Consider the following 25,459-nt stretch of genomic DNA (forward strand, 5'->3'; position numbering starts at 1 on the left):
GATTAATAATGCACATGACAAACATATTACTATTGCCAAGTCTTAGGTAGAAAATATTAAGAATCACCCTACCACTAAAACACAAAAAAGGCAGTTTAAATGGACATGTAGGTTTCTGTCTGCCATCAAGTTCCATATTTTTATGACTGTTAAACTCCTCCTCAATTTGCATACAGATGACATTGGCAGTGGGATGAAGCTGCCAGAAAAGGTGACCCACAAAAGTGTAAACAGCTAAAAGAATAAAAACGTCAGCTAAATCGTTTAGTAATCTGACAATCGAAAGGGCTTCAGAGCTATAGAAACTTGAAAGGGTTCCCACTGTAGTTAGCCATTAAAAATGCAATCTTTTCAGTTACTTTATTTATTTTAATTTGCTTAAATACTCCACTTTCTCAAAGTTTAGAAACAAATGTACAAAACTATGGAGCTGATTGAATTAGCTGCTCGGTGCTGTAGTACTACCATGCGTTGCTTCCACATGATGTTTAGGTATTGATCTTCACTTACGCCTCTATGAAGTTTTCATTACGGTAATTGTAATTTTTGTGTCCATAAACAAAACGCACGAAGATACTAAATAACTTTGCGTTTATTTGAATTGACTCCTATAAATTTAGGGTAATTGATTTACAATAATGCAAGCTCGGACACTGTATTTCAGACTCTTTAATCTAAGACTACCAATTAATTAATTTCCGCAGGAAGAAAGGACAAATACTGAGATTGTAAAAAAAAAATTTATTATAGAAATTTGTACAAAACAATTGGAAAAATTCTATTAACAATAGTTACTTTTTATTATGTGCCTTCAGACATTAATTATCGTACATGTCCTGCTCAGTAAGTGCCATCCCGGTAATAGGGATATCCAAGTCTGGTGGCAGAATAACTATCTGCTCTGGAGAATGTGCATGTGAAATATGATTTTCTTAGACAGGACTGAGGATTTTAGTATAGTAACACAGACTTACAAACACATAATCTTGATTTGACAATACACAGTGTTCCACAGGTCAATCTTAGGGCTAGATTTACTAAACGGCGGGTTTGAAAAAGTGGAGATGTTGCCTATAGGAACCAATCAGAATCTGATTGGTTGCCATAGGCAACATCTCCACTTTTTCAAACCCGCCGTTTAGTAAATCTAGCCCTTAGTCTTTTGGGATTTGGTTGAGAATGTCATAATATGCAAATGCAGAGGACTCTGATAAGAGCACAGGAATGATCAGTTGTCCCTGGCCACCACCACTTGCTCCCTCAGAGCTCATCTTGCTTCCTAACTGGTGAATCCATTCCAAAGAAAGAAGAGGGCTTCCCCTGTATATCACGTTCCCTCTTCACAAAGGATGTAAATGACGACACGCAGTTCCCGATAAAATGGTCAGACTGGCCGAGAATGTACAGGTCTATTTGGGCCATTTCTGGCTGTAGGCTCACCACTTTGACCTAGAAGAAAATAATAATTCAGCTTTAAACATAAATAAGGGTCTTCCACCTATCTTAGAATGTCTATAAATTAATATATTGGCTTATAAGTGTCATGCAGTAACATTAACTAAATACATTGGGTTATCCTCCTGGCTTCCTCCAGTGACTTTCACCAAGGCCCCAGGCTTACTCAACTCACAAGAAGACAAAAATGATGTATTTTGTAAAAGTTCCAAGACTAAATGTACAAGCTAATAATTTACAATCGTTTTTGGATGGCCACCTCACGTCAAACTCTTTTGCATTCCACCTGCAGCAACAGATCCTCTTGTGAAGATTGGCCTATCTAATACACATGAAAACAATAGGATGCTGTAATTACCTCACCATACTTTAATCTACGTTTGCAAATATGGCTAAAATTCAACAGTAACTGGAATAATTAAGGCATTTTTGTCCATGAATAACTAACACAAAGCTTCATACAAAACAAAACAAAAACAAGTGTAATCGTTTGAACAAAGCATATACACTGCATATGGAATGGAAGGTATCATTTTTATATGGACCACAAAACTCTGAGGTGAATTTTAAAATCTGTAACAATTTAGAGGGTACATTGTCCTTACGGTGACCAGATTTACTTAAAAATAAAAATAAATTGTATGTTTACACACAGCTTTACACAAAATGACAATGACATACAGGCACTTTGAGAGAAGTCCTCCCTACCACCTACTCTCATCTTTCTTGCTGCTCCAAGTGTGAGCAATCTCAATTCCATGCCCCCGCTCTCTGTGCTCCTGTTAGGGCCGCAGCAATAATCAGAGTCTGAGGATGCAGCTACAGGAAGTAGCAATGAAGAGACTTTCTCGACCATGAACAGAGCGCAAGGAAAGGACTTCAACTGATCATTCATGTCAGGAAAACGCAAGTGAAGCATTCCTAATTTATAATAAAACACGTTCTGACGTCACAGCCTGCTATTCTAGAAATCTTACAGGAACGTCACCAAACTAAGTCCATTGACATACATTATATCCCTATTAGCAGGAATATTGAATACATTTAAAGTGATAAAATGTATGCTCGTATACAAATTATACAAATAAACTGTAGTTGATTAATATAAAAAAAGAAAAAACAAAACAAAAAACCCCACCAAAACAATAAGACTGTTAGTTGGGTTTCCTGCTAGAAAGTAACTACTGCGAAGTGCTCACTGTCGTTCTCCCATTTGGAGTATAATGATATTCACCAATCACTCACCCTTTCACCCAAGAATCTCTGTAATTCTGCAGTGTAAGATGTGGAGTCCGTAGCAATGTATACAGCTCGTGACTTAGTCTTCTTCACCCAGTGATTCAATGCATGTTTAATCTCCTTGAGGTCTGGCAAACACATGCCCATAGTGAGGGGGCTTGCTTTCTGACGGTCATAGCCAACACATTGTGGAGAAGCCATAAAGTGAGGTCCGGCTGTGCCATCCTTCAGCATCTTACAAGCATTTACCTGCAAGAGTTGTAGAAAATACATGATTGTATTCACGGTCTTTATATTTGATTGGCACTGGCAGCCATCAAATTACACATTGTTTAGTTATCTTATCTTGGAGATCGAAAGAGACTCCACAAACATACCAGGAGAGCATGGAAAACCAGGGAAAAATCACGTTGGGCTCAAACATTATCTAAGGGCACATCAAACAGACCCTTGTTTGCTACAATTCAAAACAATATAGATAAATAAAGAACCACAACACTGCCCCAAATACAGCCAGTTTCTGTCTTTAGCCCAAAGCTTCAGAACAAATAATGTGCACCAAAACAACGGATTAAAAACAGATATTTGCTGCATTTATGAGGGCTCTTTCCCTACATTGTTTTTTATTGTAGCCACCTAAAAAGTGCCCCATTTTGTGCAATAGACACCAGGAAAGAGTTGTGTTTTATATCTTAGCATGAAAAGGGTCTTTTTAGTTTAGCCGCCAGAAAAAGGGTTTGTTTGTACCCTAATCATCAAGAAAGGAACCTGTTTTGACCTGTAGCGCACAGGAACCGGTCTGTTGTGTATTTTAAGCAAAGGAACGAGAGCATATTGGTCACAAGAATGGGCCCTCAATGGCATACTGTGCATCAGCGGTCATTTGTCAACTGTACGTGTGGAGGGAAAGTTCCACGTCATTCTAGAGGTACATTAGTTTAGAATGGGAAAGTCACCCTAACAAAAGGGGTAATCTGACACAAATGCTTACCCAGTCAGAACCGATCCTCAGATGAATGCCAACATACGGTCTGACAAGCAGTGATTTGATTTGTTTATCTCCTTCTTGAACCATCTTTTCAGACCAAACCATGTATTTTTGCAAGACTCGATGCTCTTCTAGTCCCGGAAACTGGGCAGGTGCTCCTGGGAGAGCAAGCACTGGGTGCTTAGATGGAGGATATCTAACAAAATAGCAAGGAATAAAGGAGTACTTTGACTGCTAGAGTTTATTTGTAGATCATTAGTTTGCTTACGTGCATTGTGCTTTCAACCCCAGCATCAAGGCAACTGCCAAAGCTATACTTTGAGTTTCATCTAAGAAAGCAAACAACTACTGCACTGACCTGTTGCATCTGCTTGTGCTCAATTACCAACCTCACCTATTAGTGGCATATCACAGTGTACTCTATAATGGAATGTTAAACAGTAACAGAAGAGAAGGCACACTTTACTATGGGATACAACCATGTCTACATATGCCCTGGATAGGAACATCATTACAGACTTAAGATTTAAAGTAGTATCATTAGTTTTATTATTGTTGGACATTATAATAGTTAAATAATCCAAAATGGATAAATAGGGCTGCAGAGTTCATAATTATATGGTACAAACAAACTAATACAATAAATACAATTGGAACAATGTCAAAAACAGTTTTAATAATATACAAAATCTTGCTTTGTATAACTAATAATGAATATTTACATTTTCTTTATATGAATATCACACACACTGTACCAATACCTGTACTTTGTCAACTAATGGGACATGACAAAGTTAATATGATATTAATAGCCACCAAAACTTTTTTTAATACCAATACCAAAATAACATGTCAATAATAACATACAACCCAATCTATCTGATCAAATTACAATGCTTTTTAGATAAAAATATTTAACTATTGATATTCATAATGAGGTTGCTGAAATATGTATATAAGCAAACTATCTGAATTAATGCACTATCCCTAGTTAAGGAATAATATATCTAAAATTACATTAATAGCTCGTTATTAGAATTATACATATCGGAATCCAATTTTTAACTTTTATTTTATATTTAAACTATACAAAATGATATATGACAGTAATGTAAGAAATTATCTTCATCCCAGAATGTTTATTTTTAAATGATGACACTGCCAATAAACTTTTTTATATTGAAATAGATTAATTGAGAAAATAAGCTAAGTCCCTGAATCAGTGCATACCTTAATATGTTTTACCACACTGAAAGGACCACTGCTGAAGCAGTTTTTGTCAGATTCATGCACCCTGCTACAATAGAGGTCCAATCAATTCAGTAGGAATAAACTGCACACCTTGTTCTTGGGTTCTCTGGCCATTTAAAACTGTAGCTGAAATAACTGTAATTTAAGTCTATCTGCCTCACAGTACAATGAGAACTGTTTTCGTCAGTTTAGGCTTTGAAATGCACTCTGCAGAGTCCTTCAATAAACTAGTAGCCTATTTATATTAAGTGAATTATATTTAAAGTTTGAAGATATTTAAGTAATTACTGCTGACATGTTATCTTTTTTTGGTCGATAATGTTTATCGCTTACCTGCTTATCCAAATATCTTTGTAATAGGCACTGAAGTTAATGCTTTCAAAAAGTTCAGAGTGAATGAAATCCACATGAAAATGGTCCCAGAAAGGACCAAATGGGTTTCCATCCTAACAAAAACAAAGAAGTATAATTTAACTGTACCAGTCGAATACAGAGTAAAGGCAAAATGGAGGCCATTTTGATTTTGTGGTTTGAACCAATATTCATGGGAATGCAGCCTATTAGTTCAATATGAACTGCTGAATCACTGAAGCATGAGACACACAATGCAATCATTCCTATATAATTGTGATGACCACAAAATGACAAATTCCTCACATGTCAATAGTTCTCAGAAAATAGATTTTCTGCTATCTCAAAAATCAGTACACAAATGGGCTGCAGTCACTTGAGCCTCAGTCACCGTTTCCTATTGTAATCAAAGGCTGTATTCTAAAGAATATTATTTGGTTCAGCAAGCAAAATGTCTGCCTTCAATGCGGGAGATGGGCACACATCAATGTAGACACAATGGGACTCAATCCGAGCTTGAATGCATTTGCATCCAAAATTGCAGACGTAAAATGAAATTATAAAAAAAAAAAAAAAAATGAAATAAGTGCATGACATCACCATTTTATTTAATGGAATAAAGCAAATATGTATAACACAGGCGCATACCATAAATCCCTAACTAACAAATAATGTTCATAATTTTGTATATAAAATCATATGAAGAGGTCACAAATCCTGTTGATACATCTCGAATAAGTTCATCATGAAAATGTAGCAATGACGTGGTTGTAGATATATGAAACAAAAAAAATAGAAAAAAACAACCAAATGGTGGAGCCAATTAAGAATGTATATTAAACACACTCTATACACTCTGCTATAAATATATTTAAGCACCACACGTGGATTTCCTGAAACGAACAATATTAAGTGACAAGGGACTCGCCCCTTTATGCTTTTTTTGTTTCATATATCTAGAACCACGCCATTGGTCAGATTTACTGCCGAGTCATCGCTCCATTTTCATGATGAACTTGGTCGACATGTATCAACAGGATTTGTGACCTCTTCATATGACTTTATATACCAAATTATGAACATTATTTGTTAGGGATTTATGGTATGCGCCTGTGTCATACATATTTGCTTTATTCCATTATATGTATTTTGGGGTTTGGTGGTACCCTTGTTTGTTTTGACAAGGCAGTAATCTGCAAAAGAGCGCTTTTAAGAAGTCTATTTCTGTATATTTATCACCATTTTATTTGTTTTATATGGGGCCGCAAAATCTGCTGCACAATCAATGAAAATAAAACAGAACAAAATACAGAGTAAGGGACAAGAGAAACAATAGAAATTTTGCATATGCAAAGTTGCAAAACTTGCAAGATATGTGGTGGTCTGCACCAGTAGTATATTAGCATAAATAAGATACATTTACACCGATGTTTAAAAACATTTACTAGCGAAATACATATTCACTATTAGGTTTGGATAGTATAAAAAAAAATCTCTTGAATACAGCAGGTACAACTATCCTTCAGGTGTAAAATTAAAACAGCTTACTAATTATGCTGACAAAATCATAAAATATATATGCCCAATACCGATCAGCTGTAGCAGTGAATTCGCAATCAGCCAATCAGAAGTGTTAGCTAATCCTGACGACCAACATCTTCATACGCATGTCTTTGCACTGTCCTCAGGCAATTGATTCACCTATTACAGCCATTTATACGCAAGCACATCCTTACTGTACTTAGTCTATGTGAGAATCCCAGTCATCCCGCCTCCCCAGTTGCAAGAAAGCATAAGTGTCAGATTCAAGCAAATCTGTATATGAGTGTGGCCTATTTTCCGTGCATATGCAGAAACAATGTGTGTATTTTTATTACAGGAGTGAGCAATCACATAATAAATGCACATCTAGGGGTAAATGTATCAAGCAGAGAGTTTTACGGCAGGTTTGAAAAGTGGAGATGTTGCCTATAGCAACCAATCAGATTCTAGCTGTCATTTTGTAGAATGTACTAAGTAAATAATAGCTAGAATCTGATTGGTTTTTCAAACCCGCCGGAAAACTCTCAGCTTGATACATTAACCCCCTAGACCAAATTACCTTCATGGGGCAGGTCTTCTGATCAGGGCTTCTCTGGGCAGCCGTTGTGAAACAATACGCCACACGCTTATTGGTGGGCCAGTACTTAGGGGCATACTTCTCCATGAAATCCTCCATACTAATTACTCTGTGATACTTGCTCAAAGGTGCCAGCTGGAAAAACTCTTTAAAAGATACGTGCACCTGTACAAAAGATGAGAGAACAGATTACATTTAATCCAAAATAAATATACACATATTCATGCCACTGAAATATATGTGGGTAATACGTATTAAGATGTATAGATGGGTTTCGTTATTGATACTATCCTTTATTTATAAAGCGTAGTATGTTGGGGGGGGGGGGGGGTCATAATACAAAAAACTAACATATAATGAGATGAAACAAAAGGTAAAGATGGCCCTGACAAATGAGCTTATAATATAAGGGGAAGATGTGATACATTATGTAGTGGAATAACAATTATAGGTCCTGGAGGAAAGGAGTAACTACTGTAAGGTAGAAACACAATCAGGCACCTACATTATGGCAGCCATAAGCCACTGGCATTTCTGTGCAGCTACCAGTGGTGTGTACAGAATGAGCATAGAGGACATAGGATATCTTCATATATAAACTTTTTAAATTATATTAGTTCTACAATCTGCTGCCATATGAGGTCACTCAAAGTGGGACATACTGTGTTGTAAAGATCAAAAAGATGTAGCTAAAGACAAAAAGGACACCACCTTTAAAAAGGAGTGCTATTATCCAGGTCTTTATACTGGAAAAAAAATCAATGCTGATTGAAGGTCTTATCCTTACTTTAAATAAAACCTCAACTCTTATTAAAGTAAAAATATACAAACAATGAATAAAAAAATCTGTCCTGGCATATATCTCTGCCCGCTGCAACTCAACCTACTGTCTTCTGCTATCAGTCATTTTAGGCTGAAATAAATGCCCATCAATGCTCCCGGTGAAAGAGGAAAAAAGGTCACAGTACTCATGGAAAGAACATTTCCAATATATTCAGTTCTGACATGTTGTTTACTATTGTCAGTAAAACAAAAAAAAAAACCAATAACATATTTAAAGGGGTTGACTGTATACCATTATTTATACATATCTTACTGCAAATTTTACTTAATACACTGTCATATGTAACTGGCTTGTTTCTGTGGTTTTCAGTCATGTCTTATCAAGCAGAGACGTTTATTTCTGTTGCCCCTGGACACGACACAGCTATGATCTTCTCTCCGCATTGGCTATGTCAAATCTTGGGGGAATTAACATTATATATATCCCTATCCATTAATTTGATGCACAGGGCAAAGGGCCCTATCTCAGGCGACAACACCTGTTTTCACTGGAGATGGGGCTTTTGGACATTTAATAAATAGACCAGATAATGACACTATACAAAAAAAAATAAAAAATAAACCCCACAAAGAAATGGTGCTATGTAGTTAAACAATTCATTTTTCAGATTAAATAACAAAACAAATGCTGGTCATTTCTGGTGCTCACGTTTGTGTACGGAGGACGATGATGGTTATAAACGATCCACGGTGGTACCACCAGGGTTCGATTTATCATCTTAGCAAATGCTAAAGAACCAAGGAAATGATCTGCTTGATTGCCGAACCGTCCTGTACAAAATAACACGTTAGTTATGTCTTCTCTGTTTTATATAGAGGTGTTTCACACAACAGTCTTCTTGAATAATTTTGACAGAGACCACTACTCTGTGTTGCGCATTTTTAGATGCTCCTGACTGCATATTGGCTTTGTCCATTTCACTTCAAACTTGCTACATAGGAGTTGCCTGAGTATGAAGTACTCTGGGATGCGGTTAACTCAATACGGATTGTCTACAACCCTGTCAACTCAGGTTACTGTCACCTTGCTCACTTCACCTCAATGTTTATGTATAAGTGCAGCGGGTGCTCTTGTTGAACATCTAAAAATGATACATTGATAGTTATTTACTAATATTGTTCAAAGGTGCAGATAAACATATAAAACCATAGCAACCAATCAGATCTATTATTATTATAGCAACAGATGGGTAAAAGCTAATTGTGGTGTTGTGCTTTCAGCGCAAATCTGCACTCCTGAGCAGTCTTAATATATAACTCATTGGAATCTAAATGGACTAAATAGCAAAAAAAATTACTTCCTAGCAGTACATTGCAAACAAGCCGAATATCATTACAATTTGGAATGCCAAATTATATGTCCGTTTCATTTATCTTAGATGCACATTAGCGGCTCTAATAGCAGTATTTCTAGACGCCAACTTTAATTTGAAGCCAAACATTCAGGAATTGGGTGGAGAAAATCCCCAAAGAGTAACAAAAGGGAGGCGGACTACAACAAAAATCCTAATACGCAATTACTCATATTTTCATTCCATCGTAGTGTGTGGATTGTCCTATGATCTCCGATTGGCAGATAGGAATCAGATGTCACCAGCCAGGGTTTTTATGTACATGTATCTTTACATCATATATATCTCCCTCTACATCCTTTCTCTTCCACCATATATATTCCCCCTAGTCATATACACACCATCACAGTTTACACATGCTGGTCTCTACTAGAGGGTGTCCAATATGTGACACATCAGCTATTATTAGCACCTAGAAATCTTCTAGGCCTTTTGGCTAAGACATTGATCCCCTGGCAAAAGGGCCAGCAGCTTAAAACCCTATAATGTAGTAGCCCCAGAATAGAAACCCAGGGGTGCCTGAAATCACTTGGGGAGTGAAGACCTCACTTGAAATTACAGCATGAGCACAAACCCCAAATTTTAGTTACACATCGCTTCCTTTGCGCTGGCCTTCTGGCTTGGCTGGAAAAAATGTTATAACCTCAGCCATAACTGGTGCCATCTTGCACAGTCACTATTTCATTCATTTTTCTCACCTTGTCTGTCACCGACACTTATTTTTTTACGGATTTGAGGAAGTGTAGCAATCCTTATGGGTAACATCCCCAATAACCTAGGAGAGGTGGTGTGGTCCACCCACCTCCTTCTCTACAGAGTAACTAGTTTAATTCATTGTTCCCTCTTTCTCTGGAGAGTGATTAGTGTAAACCCCCTTCTCTTTGGAAAGTCATCAGTGTAAACCCAGTTTCCCTCTGGAGAGCAATTTCAATAAGTGTAACCACCTCACCCCATCTTAGACCATCTTCTATTTGTACAGCAATTAGTGTAAGCCCTGCCTCCTACTCTGAAGAGTAATTAGTGCAAGCACCCCCTCCCTCTCTAGAGTGTCATTAGTACAAGCACCTCCTCCCTCTCTAGAGAGTCATTAGTGCAAGCACCTCCTCCCTCTCTAGAGAGTCATTAGTGCAAGCACCTCCTCCCACTCTAAAGAGTATTTAGTGTAAGAACCCTCTCTAAAGTGTAATTACTGTAAGCACCCCCCCCCCCCCCCTCCTCCTCCTCCTCCTCTTCCTCCTCTCTGGAGAGTGATTAGTGTAAGAGAGCTCAATCCCCCACCTACCTTCCGGAACTCACCCATGCATGGACAGTAAAGTAGATATCCGGCAGGATCCCAGCTTCCCTCTACACCAGACGGCCCTGGGAGCAGCACTAGGAGGAGAAGGAGCACCCTTGCTTGCTCCATCAGAGTGGCAAAGATTCTACCTGGTGCCGCCATGTTAGCGGGGGCAAAAGTGAAGCCGGGTGGGAGGAGCCGCCATGTTAGTGGAGGCAGGGACGCGAAGAAGGCCGTTGTGGAAGGTAGCTCCGGGCCCCGGCTCCGGACGGCTCACAGTGGCACGATTGCTCTGCACCCGGGGTGTTTGTGCCCAGCGCCCCTCAACATTGCCACTCGACTCCACGCCGCGCTGGCACGCTGGAGACGTCACTCCCAGAATCCTCTGCGGCCTCCGGCTCTGTCCTGCGGCCTCGGGGAATAACGGAACCGGCGGGAAGAGAAATAACGGGGGGCTGGGGTACGTATCACCCCGTTATAGTCAGTTGCACATACACTTCTCTAGCCCCCCTCCAATATACACTTAACGTTATACAATTCCACCCCACTTACCCCTGACAACCTGTACCCTAATATCCCCCATCCACATAATCCCATTAACCCAATATTCCTCTCCTACATATACTTCCGTGACTGCACCACGATATCTCCACATCCTTTCTTTTCCTCCATATGTATTCCTCATACTCATATACACACCATCACCGTTTACACATACTGGTTTCTACTAGACAGGGTGCCCAGGAACAGACTCATGCAGCTATTATTAGCACTTGGAAAACTTACTGGCAGACAGGTAGATAAACCAGAGGTGTCAGCTTCAGTGTGGGTACTAGGAGTGATAAACAGAAGGTTGAAGTATTTTTATTTTTTAAAATGTATTAAGTGACTGCTATACAACAAATACAAAGATATATTACCTTACAATATTTTAGATACTTGTCTGTGTTTTAACAATTGCTTGAGTAATATGACATACGTAAAAGATATTTATTATCTATTTGAAGTTGAATTTCTATTGTCCGGTCCAGTAGGCCAGTCACTTAATAAAGAGGGAAACGCCAGCTTTTTGTTTTCTTGTCTTAGAAATAGAGAGCCTGGTCCAGTGGATCAATTAGCCATATCAGATAAATGAGGTGGTAACCTCCAGAATATGGTCTACTCAATTAGAATCATTACAAAAATGAGATGTGGGAATCAGACTAGTCCAGAAGTTTGCATCATTTAAGACCCAAATAGTAGAATTTATAATAAACATATTCTTAAGTGGCCAGTTATTACTTGATATATATGATGGTGTTAAGCAACCAATCGCACACACAAGATACTGCACTTGAAAAATAGCTGTTAAAATTATATTAGTTTCCATGGGTAATCCATATTTGGCATTTTCCAGTGTTTATAAAGGATCTCTATACTCATAGAATGCACTAGAAAGATAGAATGACACCAAAATCACAGCACACACACACATCAGAATTCCATTTAAAGCCTAATTTCACTGTCTGTGTTACAGGTTGGAAAATGGTGAGGCATTTATTGCAGTCTCTCCCAGCAGGGTGATTAGAAACATACAGGTACAAGTAAGTAATATTTATTAAATATATAATTCTATATAATATGTGTGTATATACTGTATACTCTCAGAAATATTGTTATCCTTTTCTTTATATAACACCAACATATTACTCAGCATATTACAGAGAATGTTACATTGCTCTTGTCAGTGCCTGACCCAGTGGAGCATACAGTATACATTTTCTACCACTTTCACACATACTTGGGTAAATTTTGTTAAAAGCTTGTAGGTTTTGGACTATGCCAATTTGGAATTGAACCCATGGCCCTAGTGCTGTGAGGCACTTCTGCGAATCGCTGTGCCTCCTTGCAACAAATACTAAATATAAACATCTATGTTAATATTTGCCAAGTGTGATAATGCAAATTAATATATAGGCTAATATAAATAGCAATTCTCGTCATCACTCTTTCAGAGAACATACAGATTTCTTTAATCATGTATGCCAGTGATGGGCAACAGGTGGCCCTCTGAACCTTCACCTGTGGTTCCCAGCTCCTTCCTATTTTATTGTCAGATTTGTTATAGCTTGTAACACTTCTTTAAAATGCTTACTGATATGTTATTACAGATGTCTTTCTTTGATTAAATGTTTTGTTTTTACTTATTACTGAGAGTAAGAGTAATATGCGGCCATTTTGAAGGATAGAAGGCCGCTCAAAGCGACCCCCAAAGTATGTTGAGTTGCCCATCACTGGTGTATGCAAAGTCACTCATTGCTGACCAATTAGCTCCCATCTGTGTTTGATGCAAGCTAGAGTCCTGAAAACTGATGTTTTTGTTTTCATCTGTAAATGGGCCAAAAAGAGCATTGTGTTTCAAATAGCATTTATGAATACTGTTTCATTCGAAATATCCTGCATTTCCAGGACGGCTGGCACTTTAACACCAATGGGGAAATGACAACAAACATAGCAGTGTTACCAGTGGTTCTGCCATGAAGACTCACTTCTTTCATGCTGCAAAAAACGAAGATAGCACGGTGTGGAAAGAAGACGCCAAGGCCCAGGGTGAGGAGGATCTGTCTCAGAGAAAAATCCTGCAAGACACCACAAGACTTGATGTGCCATGTACAAGTGAACAGGAGAGTCCACCCCACAGAGACCAAAGGCGGTTTACCTGCCCGCAACTACTGTGTGACAAGACTTTTGCATCCAAATACAAACTCTGCAGGTATGGAGACAAGTGCTTTACATACCAGCCACTGTTTCTCCATCTGCAATAGGGGGACACAGACGATTGGTTGCATTCCACCCCTAGGAGGCAAGACACTGGAAGAAAACTGTCTTCCCTGAGTTGGGCACATTGTCTTGTACCTTCTTTTTAATTTTATTTGCTTACTGTTGTTAGCCTGCAGACTGAGCGACAGCTAAGGCTGGAGCATGGAGGGGGGAGAGTTCCTTGCATCCCCTCCATCCACCTCCTTACCCCCACTTCTAAATCTGCATACAGCTGTGGGTGAAATGGACCATTGGCCAACAGGTGTGTTGCATCACCTCCAGGCTTCCCATCCCAGCCACCTCAGTTTCGTGCAAAAGGAGGACTGAACTGCTACCTTAAACACGACCCAGGCTTCCAATGACCCCAAAACCTTTTCAGACACTCGGGTTTGTAGAAGTTGGAAAGGTACAATGAAAGGAGGTACATCCCCTGGAGAGTGTGTAGGACCAATGAGGTCCTTCACACGTGAGACAGGCAGCCAATCAGACATCTTTGCAAAATGTTCAACAGCAGCGTGAAATCCTCGATCAGCAGCCTGATGCTCCAGCACTCAGTCTGACCTGCAGACTGGCATACAGTCGCACTAGCAGATTGTCAAACTAAGCTGACTGTCACGCCGTCTTCCACGGTGATCCTATATCTGCAAAGGACACAGGGGATCCAGTCTCTTAGCACTTACTCCATTTCTCATTGAACCAACTTTCAGGGAAGTGCTTCTTTTTTCTTAGTTAGCTACTTTTTGTTTCCCTGCAAGTTAGGGCTCAGCCTGCAAGACAGTGGTCTATATCCTGCATTTTGTATTTGTTCTGTGGGTCTTTTTCCTATGTGGATGTTTCTGACTTTTGGGGAGCACATGCCTTGGTGAGGGATCCACAGATTCAACAAATGCATTGAATACAAAGTGTCTGTGCTTATTCAATCCTTTGCAGACTTGTTTAGGGCCTCCACTTATTGCACTCATCAAAAAGGAAGTGTCGTTCTTCCCATCCTGTTATTGGGGACTCTTTTCGACAAGTCAGTGGTGGCCCATCATAATCGATGCTTGAGCGGATGGGGCAGATGATTTTGCTGCATTGTAGTAATCCAAAAAGTCACTTGCAGTAACCAAGTCAGATGGACTGCCTTATCAGAACTGTGCATTTGGATGTCAATATTTAGGACTTTAGATTAGAAAATGAACACACCAGCTTTCTTTCCCATATCATTTCTTAAATGAGCTAGTGTCAAGGGAATAAGCAGATCCAGGCAAATGTTTTGCTCGCTTGCAGATTTTTGATGACCCCAGAGATTTCTTTAGCTGTGAATTCCACCAGACAAATGTTTTGAGTCCTGTATCATTTCTCCCAGGGTGACCTGGAATGTCCACTCAGTGCAGGCTCAAAACTATCTAACAGAACCACACTTCATCTCCCAGACAAGAGGCTGGAGGACCCTCTGAAAAGGCTGTTTTCCAACTCTGGGTCTGCTGTTTGGTTGAATGAGTGGAGCAAGTCCAATTAGTGTTGCAAGATAGCATGCTCAGAATTAAGTTTATGCACATGGCTCTTCTTTCAAGGACATGTCCTCCTATATGGAAGACACAGCCTTGGTTTCCACTAGATACCGGCAAGAATCTCAGCGATAAAGGACCATAGGGCCCTGTTGCTAAAATATTGGGTATTGGAGAACCCTTTCAAGAAGTCCTCATCTGTGTTACCTTTTTATGGGAAGCCTATTGTTGGGCCTGAGTGGGAAAAGATAAGGATGCCGAAGTGCATTAGTTTTCAGAGCAAAAACTCAAATGGTAAACAGCCCTGTGACCATCCTTTGCAGTACCTTGCAAGCTCTTTTGGGACAAAGCCGTCTAAGAATATTCATCCTAGTCTTCCAAATGGGCAAACACCAAATCCTCTTTGTTTTGGCAAGTCTTCCTGATTGCACCATGTGCTCCCACCATCTCTGAGCCTATCTACTGGTCTCGCTCTATGTATGACCCCCTTGGTGATCAATACATCAACTAAATCTATTGCATTAGTGCACCGGGGGGATGGTACATTCTAACCCATTTAGAATCCAAAAGCCCTTTACAGAGTATTCCAATGGGAGTGATTCAGTATGGAGTCGCTCTGATTTGTGATCAGTGACATGATGTAAGTGGCGTTTCTGTTGTTGCTACATAAGGAGGATGGGTGCTTGCATTTCCCATCTGGGAGGACCACCAGTTCTTCCTCCATTTGATATTCCAGAAGACAAATATGCAATTTGGAGTTGCCTGTCATTAACTCTGTGGGTCTTCATCAAGGTCATGGCCACAGTACTACTGTATCACCTGGGTATAATAGTCATCCTGTTTCTGGACCGTTTCATGATCCAGGGAGCTGACTATCAACCACCTTGAATTTACCATCAGCCAATTATAAACAGATAGGATCATTTCTGGTCCTCCATCTTATTCATAGGTCTCCTTTATGAGAGAGGGTATTTCTTTCTCAAAACGTTATTCACTCTGCTGACTATCTAATCTCTCCCCTGTTGGTCAGCTACTGTATGACCATCAGGTACTGCGTGAGAGTAGTAGACACGTTAGAAGTTGTTCCATATGCACAGATCCACATGTGCCCCCTTCAGAGTTCTCCTTTGTTTAGTTGACAAGTCTCTTGAGCACATCTTGGGTCCCATGATCCCTCACAACTAGTGGTGGGTAGACCTTTCTTAGTCCCTGTTTGGTGGGTGGTCATTGTCTCCTAGAGTTGTGGTGGGCAATAACAGTCACTGTCTTTTCACGATTCCTCGCAACTGAACAACATCTTAGAGCTCAGGGCTATTTATCTGGTTGTCGTTCCCCAGTGGCTAGTTGATGAAGGTCCAAATGGACAACACCACAGTGTTTACTTAGTTGAAACATTTGGGGTGCAATTGCAGTCCCAAGGCCATCTTAAATCTTGTGATGGCCAGAATGATTTGTTCTAGCTGTCTTGGTGTGCAACTTCCAAGGGCCAAGACAACTGAAAGGCTGGCTTTCTTAATTGGCAGCACCTAGACCCAGAAAAGTGGTGTCTTCATCCCTATGTTCTCTGGGACATTTTGTGTGTCTGAAGAGATCGAGATGGATCTGCTGGCTTCACTGCTCATACTTACTCTTTAAGGAGCCAGGTCCTGGGAGTCTTCTCATGATGCACTGGCAGTTCCGTGAACGTTTCAGTTCATCTTCCCATACCCCTGTGATCCCTCAGTTCTTGGGAAAGTCAGATTTGGGCCTTTTCCATTGTCCTAGATTACCTAAGATGGTTTCTAAATACCCGGAAAGTAGTGTAGCTGGACAGCGTCGAGAATTGAACCACACTTTAGCTTTACAGTTGTTCTGTGAGACCTTAGCTTTGTCTGAAGATCTTAAACTGTGCTCCTGTTGGAGGCCCCTTATGATTCCTTAACTGGAAGATATCTTGTCTCCTAGCTATTGTCTTGGCTAGGCATGTTTTTGAGCTGAAGGTACTTTCCCACCAGTCTCTGATGTTACTGCATGAGTGAAGGCTGCCTTTGGCAGAACAGTTCCCCATGTGGATTTTACTACTTTTGCATTCACTTCCTCGTCTGTGTCCTCCTGCTGTAGATGAAGACCAGGGTTTTTTTGTACTTACATTTCAAACCTTTTCTCCAGTGTTGTAGGGGGACAGAGCAGCCCACTCAGTTGCCTCTGTCATCTGCCTGTATTGTATATTCGTGAAATTTCCAAAACTGACTAATGTTTGGTGTAGGACTAAAAGTGACCAAATCTCTGTTTCTGTGGTATTTAGATTGCCAATGTGTTGGGTACTAAAGTTTCTTTTGATTCTTGGGGGTAAATTTATCTTTATTTTTTTAAAGCTCCAGTTTTGAAAAAGTGCATATGTTTCCTACCAACTGATCAGCTTGTAGTTATTTATTTAGTACAGTCTGCAAAATAACTGCTAGAATCTGATTGGTTGCTATAGGCAACAACACCACTTTTTCAAACCAGCAGCTTGATAAAGTTACCGTTTGGTGTAGCATTACTACACTTATGCTCTTAGCACCCTCGCTCCATACATCTGTTTACTTGATGTAAAACAGTCTTTAAAAATGTGTGCCTGTTTTAGACATCCAGTAAAGTATATTTTTCTCTTGATAAATTGTTGTTTGGAAAAACATATGTATTACAGTGATATTTGGGTTTTGCTGTTTAAAAAACAAAACAAAAGGTAAAGAAAAAATAAATTCCACATAGGTTGGATATTCAGTCTGCAGAATACATTTTTTTGATTTTGCTGAAGGAAGTCCTAGTTTCGTGTGCTGACTGGTAACAGCCAGCCACTGAACCAGGTTAAAAACTCAGCTGAAATTAATCTCTGGTCCTAAGCACACCAAAGATCTTTTATTTATTTTTGTTTGTTTTATTCACTCCATTGACAAAGATTTGTCTGGTCTTAGCTCTTGGTTCTTAGTCTGCTTTTTATCACCTTTGACTGTCTTTTATGCTTTTGGTGAAAGCAACAAGGTAAGGAGATATATAAGAACATAACTTTAAGTATAGCCAGACTTTGACAATATTTGCATGTTTTCATAGTGAAATAAATTGCAATGTACATTTAGGTTTAGTTTGGCCTAACTACCCACAGGTAATCACATCTATATTTAGCAATGTTCCCTTGTCTTGCATTAGTCAAATTTGTTGACATTTGTGCAGCATTATGAACATATTAAGACAGTTAAAAATAAATCCCACCCCTCCCAGGTGACTATTATTTTCTCTGCCTAATTATTGAAACCCCTGACATCTGTACTTGGAAAAGCCAAGGAATTTTTACACTACGCTATGTTCTGAAGTCCATGCCCATAGTGACACCCAAAATGTAATGGTAAACACTTTTTGCTGTCATCTGAGCACTTCACTAGTTAAAGGGCTGCATGCTCTTTAGTTTGGTTGGTCAGAAAGACAGTATAACAATACAGTAGTTCCAGAAATGTGAAAGTAGACCATTTTTACAACAGTCATATGAGATAAAATATGTTAAAACAATATGAACCAGAGTGAACAAGAACATGCATGCTCTGTTTTTAAATACTTCCTTAAAGATGAGGGTCATTACCCTGCAATAAACTTGGTTTACAACACGGTCGAACTGTAGTTCCAGTAAGAGGCATTTAACTGCTGCATTATCCTTTTGCCTTGTATTAAGGTAATAATCTCATGTTATGAACTGTAACGGTCTTGGTTGCTTACAAATGTGTATAACATGTGGCAACCAATGAGACATCAGCTTTGATTAGCCTGTCTTGCACTAGATTGATTAAAGTATATATCCAGTTGCTGTGGATTACAGAATGTCATTTATACCATTCATCAAGAGTAGTATTGTGTACATGCTCTCACTGAGTTCACATTTTATTTTGTTTCCATATCCAGGCACATGGCCACACACTCTATGCAGAAGTCACATCAGTGCTCGCACTGTGGCAAAATGTTCCATAGAAAAGATCATCTAAAAAATCACCTCCAGACCCACAATCCTAATAGAGTTGCCCTTCAGTGTCCAGAATGCAGCAAAAATTACAGCACCAAATATGGACACCGCCGCCACCTTGCCTTACATGCCATTGCCAGAGGAGACCTCAGCTGCACAATTTGTCTTCAGGTGTTTAGAGACCGACAGTCTGTACTGGAGCATCTGAAGAGCCACAATCACAGACCGTCAGTGGGCAATCGGGAGAAGAAATACCCATGTGAACACTGTGATCGGTGTTTTTACACCCGGAAGGATGTACGCAGACACCTGGTGGTACACACCGGGCGGAAGGATTTCCAGTGCCACTGTTGTGCTCAAATGTTTGGACGCAAAGACCACCTAACACGGCACATCAAAAAGAGCCATTGTGAGGAAGGCCCTCGGATTAAAATGGAGCCTCCAGATGAGTTAAGCCACATGAGCTGCCGATCAGCTGTTGTGAAGGAAGAGTTTGGATCGATCATGTGCATGCAGCCAAGGGACATGATACCAGGAGGAATGTACACTAATCCATTTCAACCCATGCCGAATCCTGGCATTGCCCACTCTCTGGTGCCAAGCTCATTGTCCTTAGGATTTAATTACCCCACAGAGAGTACACCTTCCTTCTCCACGGACCAGTCTAACAGGTTCCAGTATACATCTACCTCATACCTTCCCAAAAGTGAAATGGATCCTTTTATGTCTGATGGGTCTGGGGGTCTTTGTCTTTCCTCTAGCGAGTTGTCGTCCTATACACCTCAGGCCACATTTGATGAAACCTTTCTCTCTACTCTGTGTGACCCCCTTTCATCGGGTGTGGACTTCAGCCATTTCCTCAGCTTTTTGCCTGTTAATCTCCCTCCTTGTAATATACCCGTGTCAGCCCCAGAAATGACCATGGGGGAAAATCAGCAATTTCTTTCTTCTCTCAGCCACATGCAGACTCCTACAAGCTCCATTGTTGGAGATCTGCCTCATTTTACCTCAGACATTAATTCTACCACATTGCCTCAGTTTCACCAAGCCTTCAAGTAAACATGGTGAGACCATTTCTTATCTTACCTCATATTGCCCTGGGACATTTGTCACCATCCTTAAGGTAAATGTTTTCCTGTTGTGAGCATCAACGCCTAGGAGTCTTGGGTGACAATTTTTATTTGTCTAGTTTTGAAGAGATCATCTACTTCCAGTTGTACAAAAATAGAGCATCTTACCTCAAGATCAGAGACCACACCATTCCACACTTGGTGGAAATCTGAAACATCCCCTAAAATGTGAAAACAGTGGCATTAGCAGCAGAGGTTGGATAGATTTGGAACAATATGGCAGATTAAGCACTTCAAGCACAAAGTTTGTGTCTACGTAAGATCACCCTCCCTCCCAGTCGCCTCCTAGGTGTCTGTCGTAAAGGTCCTCTGAACGAGAACCTGTTTGAGTCCTCTGTTACCGTACCAGTGTCAACTCTAATCTACCTCTTCTAAATCTGTCCTTTGTATAGACAATTCCTCACGGAGGAGACCAGTTGGAGCCGTTCTAATGGGTTGGTTTACTAATCCTGATCGTAGCGTCCACTTCCAAGTCCTATCTCATATTACCTCACTATGCAGTTTACAGTGTACATATGATTCTGAATCATTACATAAGCTATTCCAGAGGGATCAGGCGCTGCCCCCAAAGGGGATTTTAAAAATGCTTTTGTATGCCTACAGTGTCAGATTCGTTAGTGTACCAAGCCGACAGCAGAGTTTCTACACATATATTTAATCTATTTTTATCTAGTCAGATGAATAGAATTCTCAGAATACAATTCTAATACAATATATATGCCTTCTTTAGTAAAACTACCAATACATGGAATAATTTGATTGTTTATTATTGACCAGTTTAATAATACACAGGGTGTTGAAGTTGTGAATTTCACCATTCAGCAGTTGAATTGTTCTATACAATAGAGTTCATTTACTAATATTGTATTTAGGTGCACTGAACCATTTTAATCAGACACTTTAATGGTCTAACTTACATTAGACAGATAAGTTAACTGTTGATTGATGGTTGTTGTTTAGTACATATATGCACAATAATGCAGTGTTTGTAAGTGAACCATAATGACTCTATCTGCAGTATCTGTGCATTAACACTGGCCAGATTTTTGGCAAACCAAATTTCAAAGCTGGTCAAAAGGTTTAGTTGGCCAGGTCTGATCATTTCATATCATTTGGTCCATGGAAATATCATAACTGGCCAATCAGATTGTTATACGTGTTTTATTTCTTAGCATGTTAGTGGGTGCAAGATGCTTCTGTGTAAAAGAAGGATGCTACCACATTCACCTATGAGGAAATTTCTAAGATGCTTTTTAAAGAGTAACTAAATCCTAATGCTGTGTATCTCAATTTAGTGAAATAATGGCTGATACTTTAAATATAACGTCTACCTGAAATTGGCAGTTGTAAAACTGGGACCTGGTTGTTGCTACAGCAACATCTGTGACCATGGTAGCAGTCCACCATTTGTTTCCACAGGTACAAATATTGCTCTGAAGTTCCACATACTCACAACTTGTCTGCTAAACGGCAGCAACAGCCAGGTCTGAGTCTTCCAGCAGCCAATTTTAAGTATCAGGAGTTAGGCTAGCTACACACTACAGTGTTTTCAGCTAAATATCGGGACAGTCACAGGATAAATGACCATTTGGCCCAATATCACATTAGTGTGTACGCTGCAACAATGAACAATTTTCGTTCCAAAGCGCATTGTATTGTTTAATTTGATTTTTGGACTAAATGCCGTTCAACAATGGAACAATGTCGCTCCAGTTCTGCAGTGTGTAGACACTCAGGACCGGCAGTGTACATAGATCTCTATGGAGTGTGCAAAGTCACAATCATTTCAGCAGATGGTTATGACAGATGACGAGCACGGATTTGAAGGTAAATCGTGTAAAACATGTATAGTGGTTACACATGAATCGGCATGCTGATCGGGACTCTCTTTACAAATTATAATTGGTAAAATCGTTATGGATACCGCATCAGAAGAAATTTTTGTATGGTGTGTACCCAGCCTTAGTACACTGTTGTGGTACCCGGCATAAGGATTTTAATTCGGTAATAGCATTTTAAAAAAATATATATATTTTTTGTTTTTGAGTGGAGTTACCCTTTAATCGCCACTAGCCTTATAATTATGAAAAATCAAACATTCTTTTTTTCGATGGATCAATCTATAGTTTATCTGTGAAATTTTCGTAGTGTGCTTTTTGAGACTAGTTCCTGAACACTAGCCTTGTGTCCTGATGATTCCTTTAGTACTTGCTTTCTGCACACTGCATTTTGTTGTGGTTTTACTATGCTGCCCACATGCTCCGTGTACTGCATTAAGGTTACTCATCTATGTGTTGCAGCTCTTCCCTTGTGCATACTATAATACATGTAAGTTAAACACTCAGGTGACACGGTCAGTATGTTTAAACCAGTCCTGTGTGAACAATGCCATAGTGGAGCTTTACATACAATTGTTTTTTGTTTGTTTTGTTTTTATGTTCTTGTATTTCTCATTAATGATTTTTGAATGATCACCTTATCACTTGTGGCTTAGAGGGATACAGCTCTGTGGGGCATATGCCCTGCCACAGGAGAATAGACACTAAAAGGGCCTCATTAATAGTTGGACATGCGATTATTATATACACATTGCCGTACTGCTCATGCTTACCAAAATGCGTCTGTATCCAGATTTGAGTGTTCCAATTCTTACTGAGTAAGGGGCAAGTCTAAGATGATGCAGAGTCATTAGTTAAGTACTGTAAGGCTGTGTACATGTAAGTGTAGCACACCCCTTCAATATGCAGCCTAATGAGACTTGGACACATGCTCAGATAAGTTTCTTAGCAGGTGTCTTTTTTCAGGTATTAGAAGCCTGGTGTAAAGATACGTGATGATTGTGACACCAGCACACTATCTATGCGCATGTGATTGGCTGTTTGCGTATTGACCGCTCCAGATGCTAGTACTTCATTAGCATTGCGGCTATCTTATATCAAGTTGCAGTCATAGGGAGAGATTCAACTCTGCGCGAGGTGTCTCCGTGATGTCTATTTCATTACATTTTATGGGGTGCTTTATTACCATAACTATAGTAAAAAGTAAAGCGGATTTTTGCTTGCGCTTCTTTGGGGCTCAAGCAGAAATCAGCGTTACTTCTGTCAGAAAATATCAGGGTGAGGTGTCTCCTTTCCGTACAGCTGGACTAGAACTGTCCATGCACATTTTGTATTTCTGCAGCACCTACATTCATTAATGGTCTAGAGAAAATAACTCAAGCAGTTAAACATACATTTCTAGTGTTCTTACCAGCCCAAGATTGCCACTTCATTCACAAATAATCCATGGCAGAACATCAGAGACATACCGTACTTCCTCATGTATAAGGCGCTCCCATGTATAAGACGCACCTTAATTTTGGCCCCGAAATTTGTAAAAAATATATATTACGGTAGCTGTCAAAAAGGACAGGGAGAGTGTACTGGCTGGCTGCTTTGATCACAATTGGAGCAGCCGGTTCATCACACTCTCCCTGCAGGTTCAAACCTCCCACCACCCCCTGCCGCTGTACCTCTGTCCCTCTCCTCCTGGATCCCCCCGCTGCCGCTGTATTTCTGCCCCCCTCCTCCTGGATGCGTACATACCGCTGCCCCCCTCCTCCTGGATCCCCGTTGCCACTGTAAGACGCACCCAGGTTTTCGACCCCAAAATTTTGGGGAAAAAGTATGTCTTGTACATGGGGAAATATGGTAGTTAACAGCAGATTGATATTAAACCATGAAAATTACACAATTGTCATTGACAATTCTGGCTGTAAACTTGTGATCTATGCATGCATATTTTACTACCGTTTGGATAAACAAATCTAAATCATGCACCAGAATCCCCATATGTTATTATTAGATCAGTCTACATCAGTTGACCCTCCAACCTTCAAAGACAGCACAGAGCATCCCAGGTGACCTCTGCACAGCACCAGGTGGAGGTCAGGCGACGCATAAGTCAGCTGCCCCCATTCTGTTTATATAAGAGCAAGAATGGGAGCAGCCGTCTGGGGCTTACTGACTCAAGGGTAGACATGTGGAGATCTCATGTGGATCTTTATTGTCTATGCTGGTTTAAAAAAAAAAATCAAAGACATTTTAAGTGGAACTAACCTCAAAAAAAATTAAAGCTCTTATTTTAAACCCTATTTATGAGCAGTTATGGCTGTTCTCTCTAAGTGGATGGTGCTATATAACCAATAATAGAGAAAATTGGTTAGAAATGGAAATTCTTTGCTCTAATTGTATTTCTTGTAAAAGTGTAATAGAGCTCCAGAAGTTTAAAAAAACGACCGAGTAGAAATGCTTGATGCAGCAAAGGGTCGAGATTGTTGGCTAGATTGTCATTTAAATATGGCAGCAGTCAGTAAGCAACTTCTGATTTATTTTTTTAATATAAGGGACTTTGGTCAGAAAGGGCCTGATTCATGTTCAGACATAAGTTCATATGTTTAACGTATCTTGTGTGAAATAGCTCTGGGCATGCTCAGAATCTAACCTTACACTGATGCACACAATTGCGTGTAATTCATGTCCGAACGCAAATGAGACTCATGACTTGAGAAGCAGAGTGGGAAAGGGGAGGGGTGGAATAACGTAGACAATGTACAGTAAGGGCGTTCTGACACCGATGTGGCCAATTTAAGTTCGCTTGGTTTCAGCATTATTTGCACTAGCTGCAGGTCATGTGTAAGTGCCAACTGATAGTGATGACTGACATGGCATAGTTCATTGTTATTTAAAAACTACACGTATGCGTGTTACTAGCTAGCACAAAATGTGTATACAAGAGACTAAAAACATATTGTATGTACAGTACCCATTGAAAGCATGATTTTTTATCTAATGTAAAAGAATAACTTTTTTAAATACATTTTTTATTAATGAATATACTGTAGCGTTGTTGATTTTTATATTTTAAAAACTTTTTTTTTATGCAGTCTGTTTTGTCTGTCTACGTACGGCAAGTACTGTTTAGGCAGAGCGTACTTACACCCAGATTGAAATGGAAACGTATTTTGAGATCCTTGTGGATTTGAATACGGTCAGAACTACGCTTAAGTTCCATGTTTTGTTTTTTTCAAAACGCAACTTGCGTGCGGACTTGAATCAGGCCCTGTGTGTGCACCGATCCACTCGCTTAAATAATTTTTTTTAGACTGGCTGTACTGAAGCATGTTTAACAGGCTTTAAGAATGCATGTTCAATGCTT

At 39.7% G+C, this 25,459-nt stretch overlaps 2 protein-coding genes across 5 annotated transcripts; one reads left to right on the forward strand and one right to left on the reverse strand.

The window, feature by feature from the left end:
* Nucleotides 1–731: 731 nt before the first annotated feature.
* On the reverse strand, nt 732–11,058 carry POFUT1 (protein O-fucosyltransferase 1). 3 transcript variants are annotated; one of them, XM_075176524.1, is made up of 7 exons: nt 10,895–11,058; nt 8,896–9,017; nt 7,386–7,568; nt 5,267–5,379; nt 3,686–3,878; nt 2,701–2,943; nt 732–1,449 (listed from the first exon to the last, which is right to left on the reverse strand). In XM_075176524.1, the coding sequence occupies exons 1-7, from the start codon at nt 11,034–11,036 to the stop codon at nt 1,261–1,263; spliced, it is 1,185 nt and encodes a 394-aa protein (XP_075032625.1). In that variant the 5' UTR covers nt 11,037–11,058; the 3' UTR covers nt 732–1,260. The 3 variants fall into 3 exon arrangements, with proteins under 3 accessions (XP_075032625.1, XP_075032627.1, XP_075032626.1); XM_075176526.1 differs by having other exon boundaries at nt 10,881–10,970; XM_075176525.1 differs by having other exon boundaries at nt 1,305–1,449; nt 2,690–2,943.
* Nucleotides 11,059–11,246: 188 nt separating this feature from the next.
* Nucleotides 11,247–23,523, forward strand: PLAGL2 (PLAG1 like zinc finger 2). Of its 2 annotated transcripts, XM_075176522.1 has the most exons (4): nt 11,247–11,334; nt 12,391–12,457; nt 13,323–13,626; nt 19,076–23,523. In XM_075176522.1, the coding sequence occupies exons 3-4, from the start codon at nt 13,391–13,393 to the stop codon at nt 20,190–20,192; spliced, it is 1,353 nt and encodes a 450-aa protein (XP_075032623.1). In that variant the 5' UTR covers nt 11,247–11,334; nt 12,391–12,457; nt 13,323–13,390; the 3' UTR covers nt 20,193–23,523. The 2 variants fall into 2 exon arrangements, with proteins under 2 accessions (XP_075032623.1, XP_075032624.1); XM_075176523.1 differs by lacking the exon at nt 13,323–13,626.
* Nucleotides 23,524–25,459: the final 1,936 nt, after the last annotated feature.

Source organism: Mixophyes fleayi, chromosome 6 (assembly GCF_038048845.1).
Source record: "Mixophyes fleayi isolate aMixFle1 chromosome 6, aMixFle1.hap1, whole genome shotgun sequence".
In the NCBI taxonomy this organism is placed as follows: domain Eukaryota; kingdom Metazoa; phylum Chordata; class Amphibia; order Anura; family Limnodynastidae; genus Mixophyes; species Mixophyes fleayi.

Bases quoted from the DNA above. Each gene is read 5' to 3' on its own strand.
- POFUT1 (XM_075176524.1), bottom strand. From the start codon at position 11,036: ATGGCGGCACCAGGTAGAATCTTTGCCACTCTGATGGAGCAAGCAAGG. The intron at 9,018-10,894 runs GTGAGTTCCGGA...TATTTTGTACAG, and splicing joins ACTTTACTGTCCATGCATGG to GACGGTTCGGCAATCAAGCA. The intron at 3,879-5,266 runs GTAAGCGATAAA...CTATTTTGTTAG, and splicing joins AAAGATATTTGGATAAGCAG to ATATCCTCCATCTAAGCACC.
- PLAGL2 (XM_075176522.1), top strand. From the start codon at position 13,391: ATGAAGACTCACTTCTTTCATGCTGCAAAAAACGAAGATAGCACGGTG. The intron at 13,627-19,075 runs GTATGGAGACAA...TTCCATATCCAG, and splicing joins TCCAAATACAAACTCTGCAG to GCACATGGCCACACACTCTA.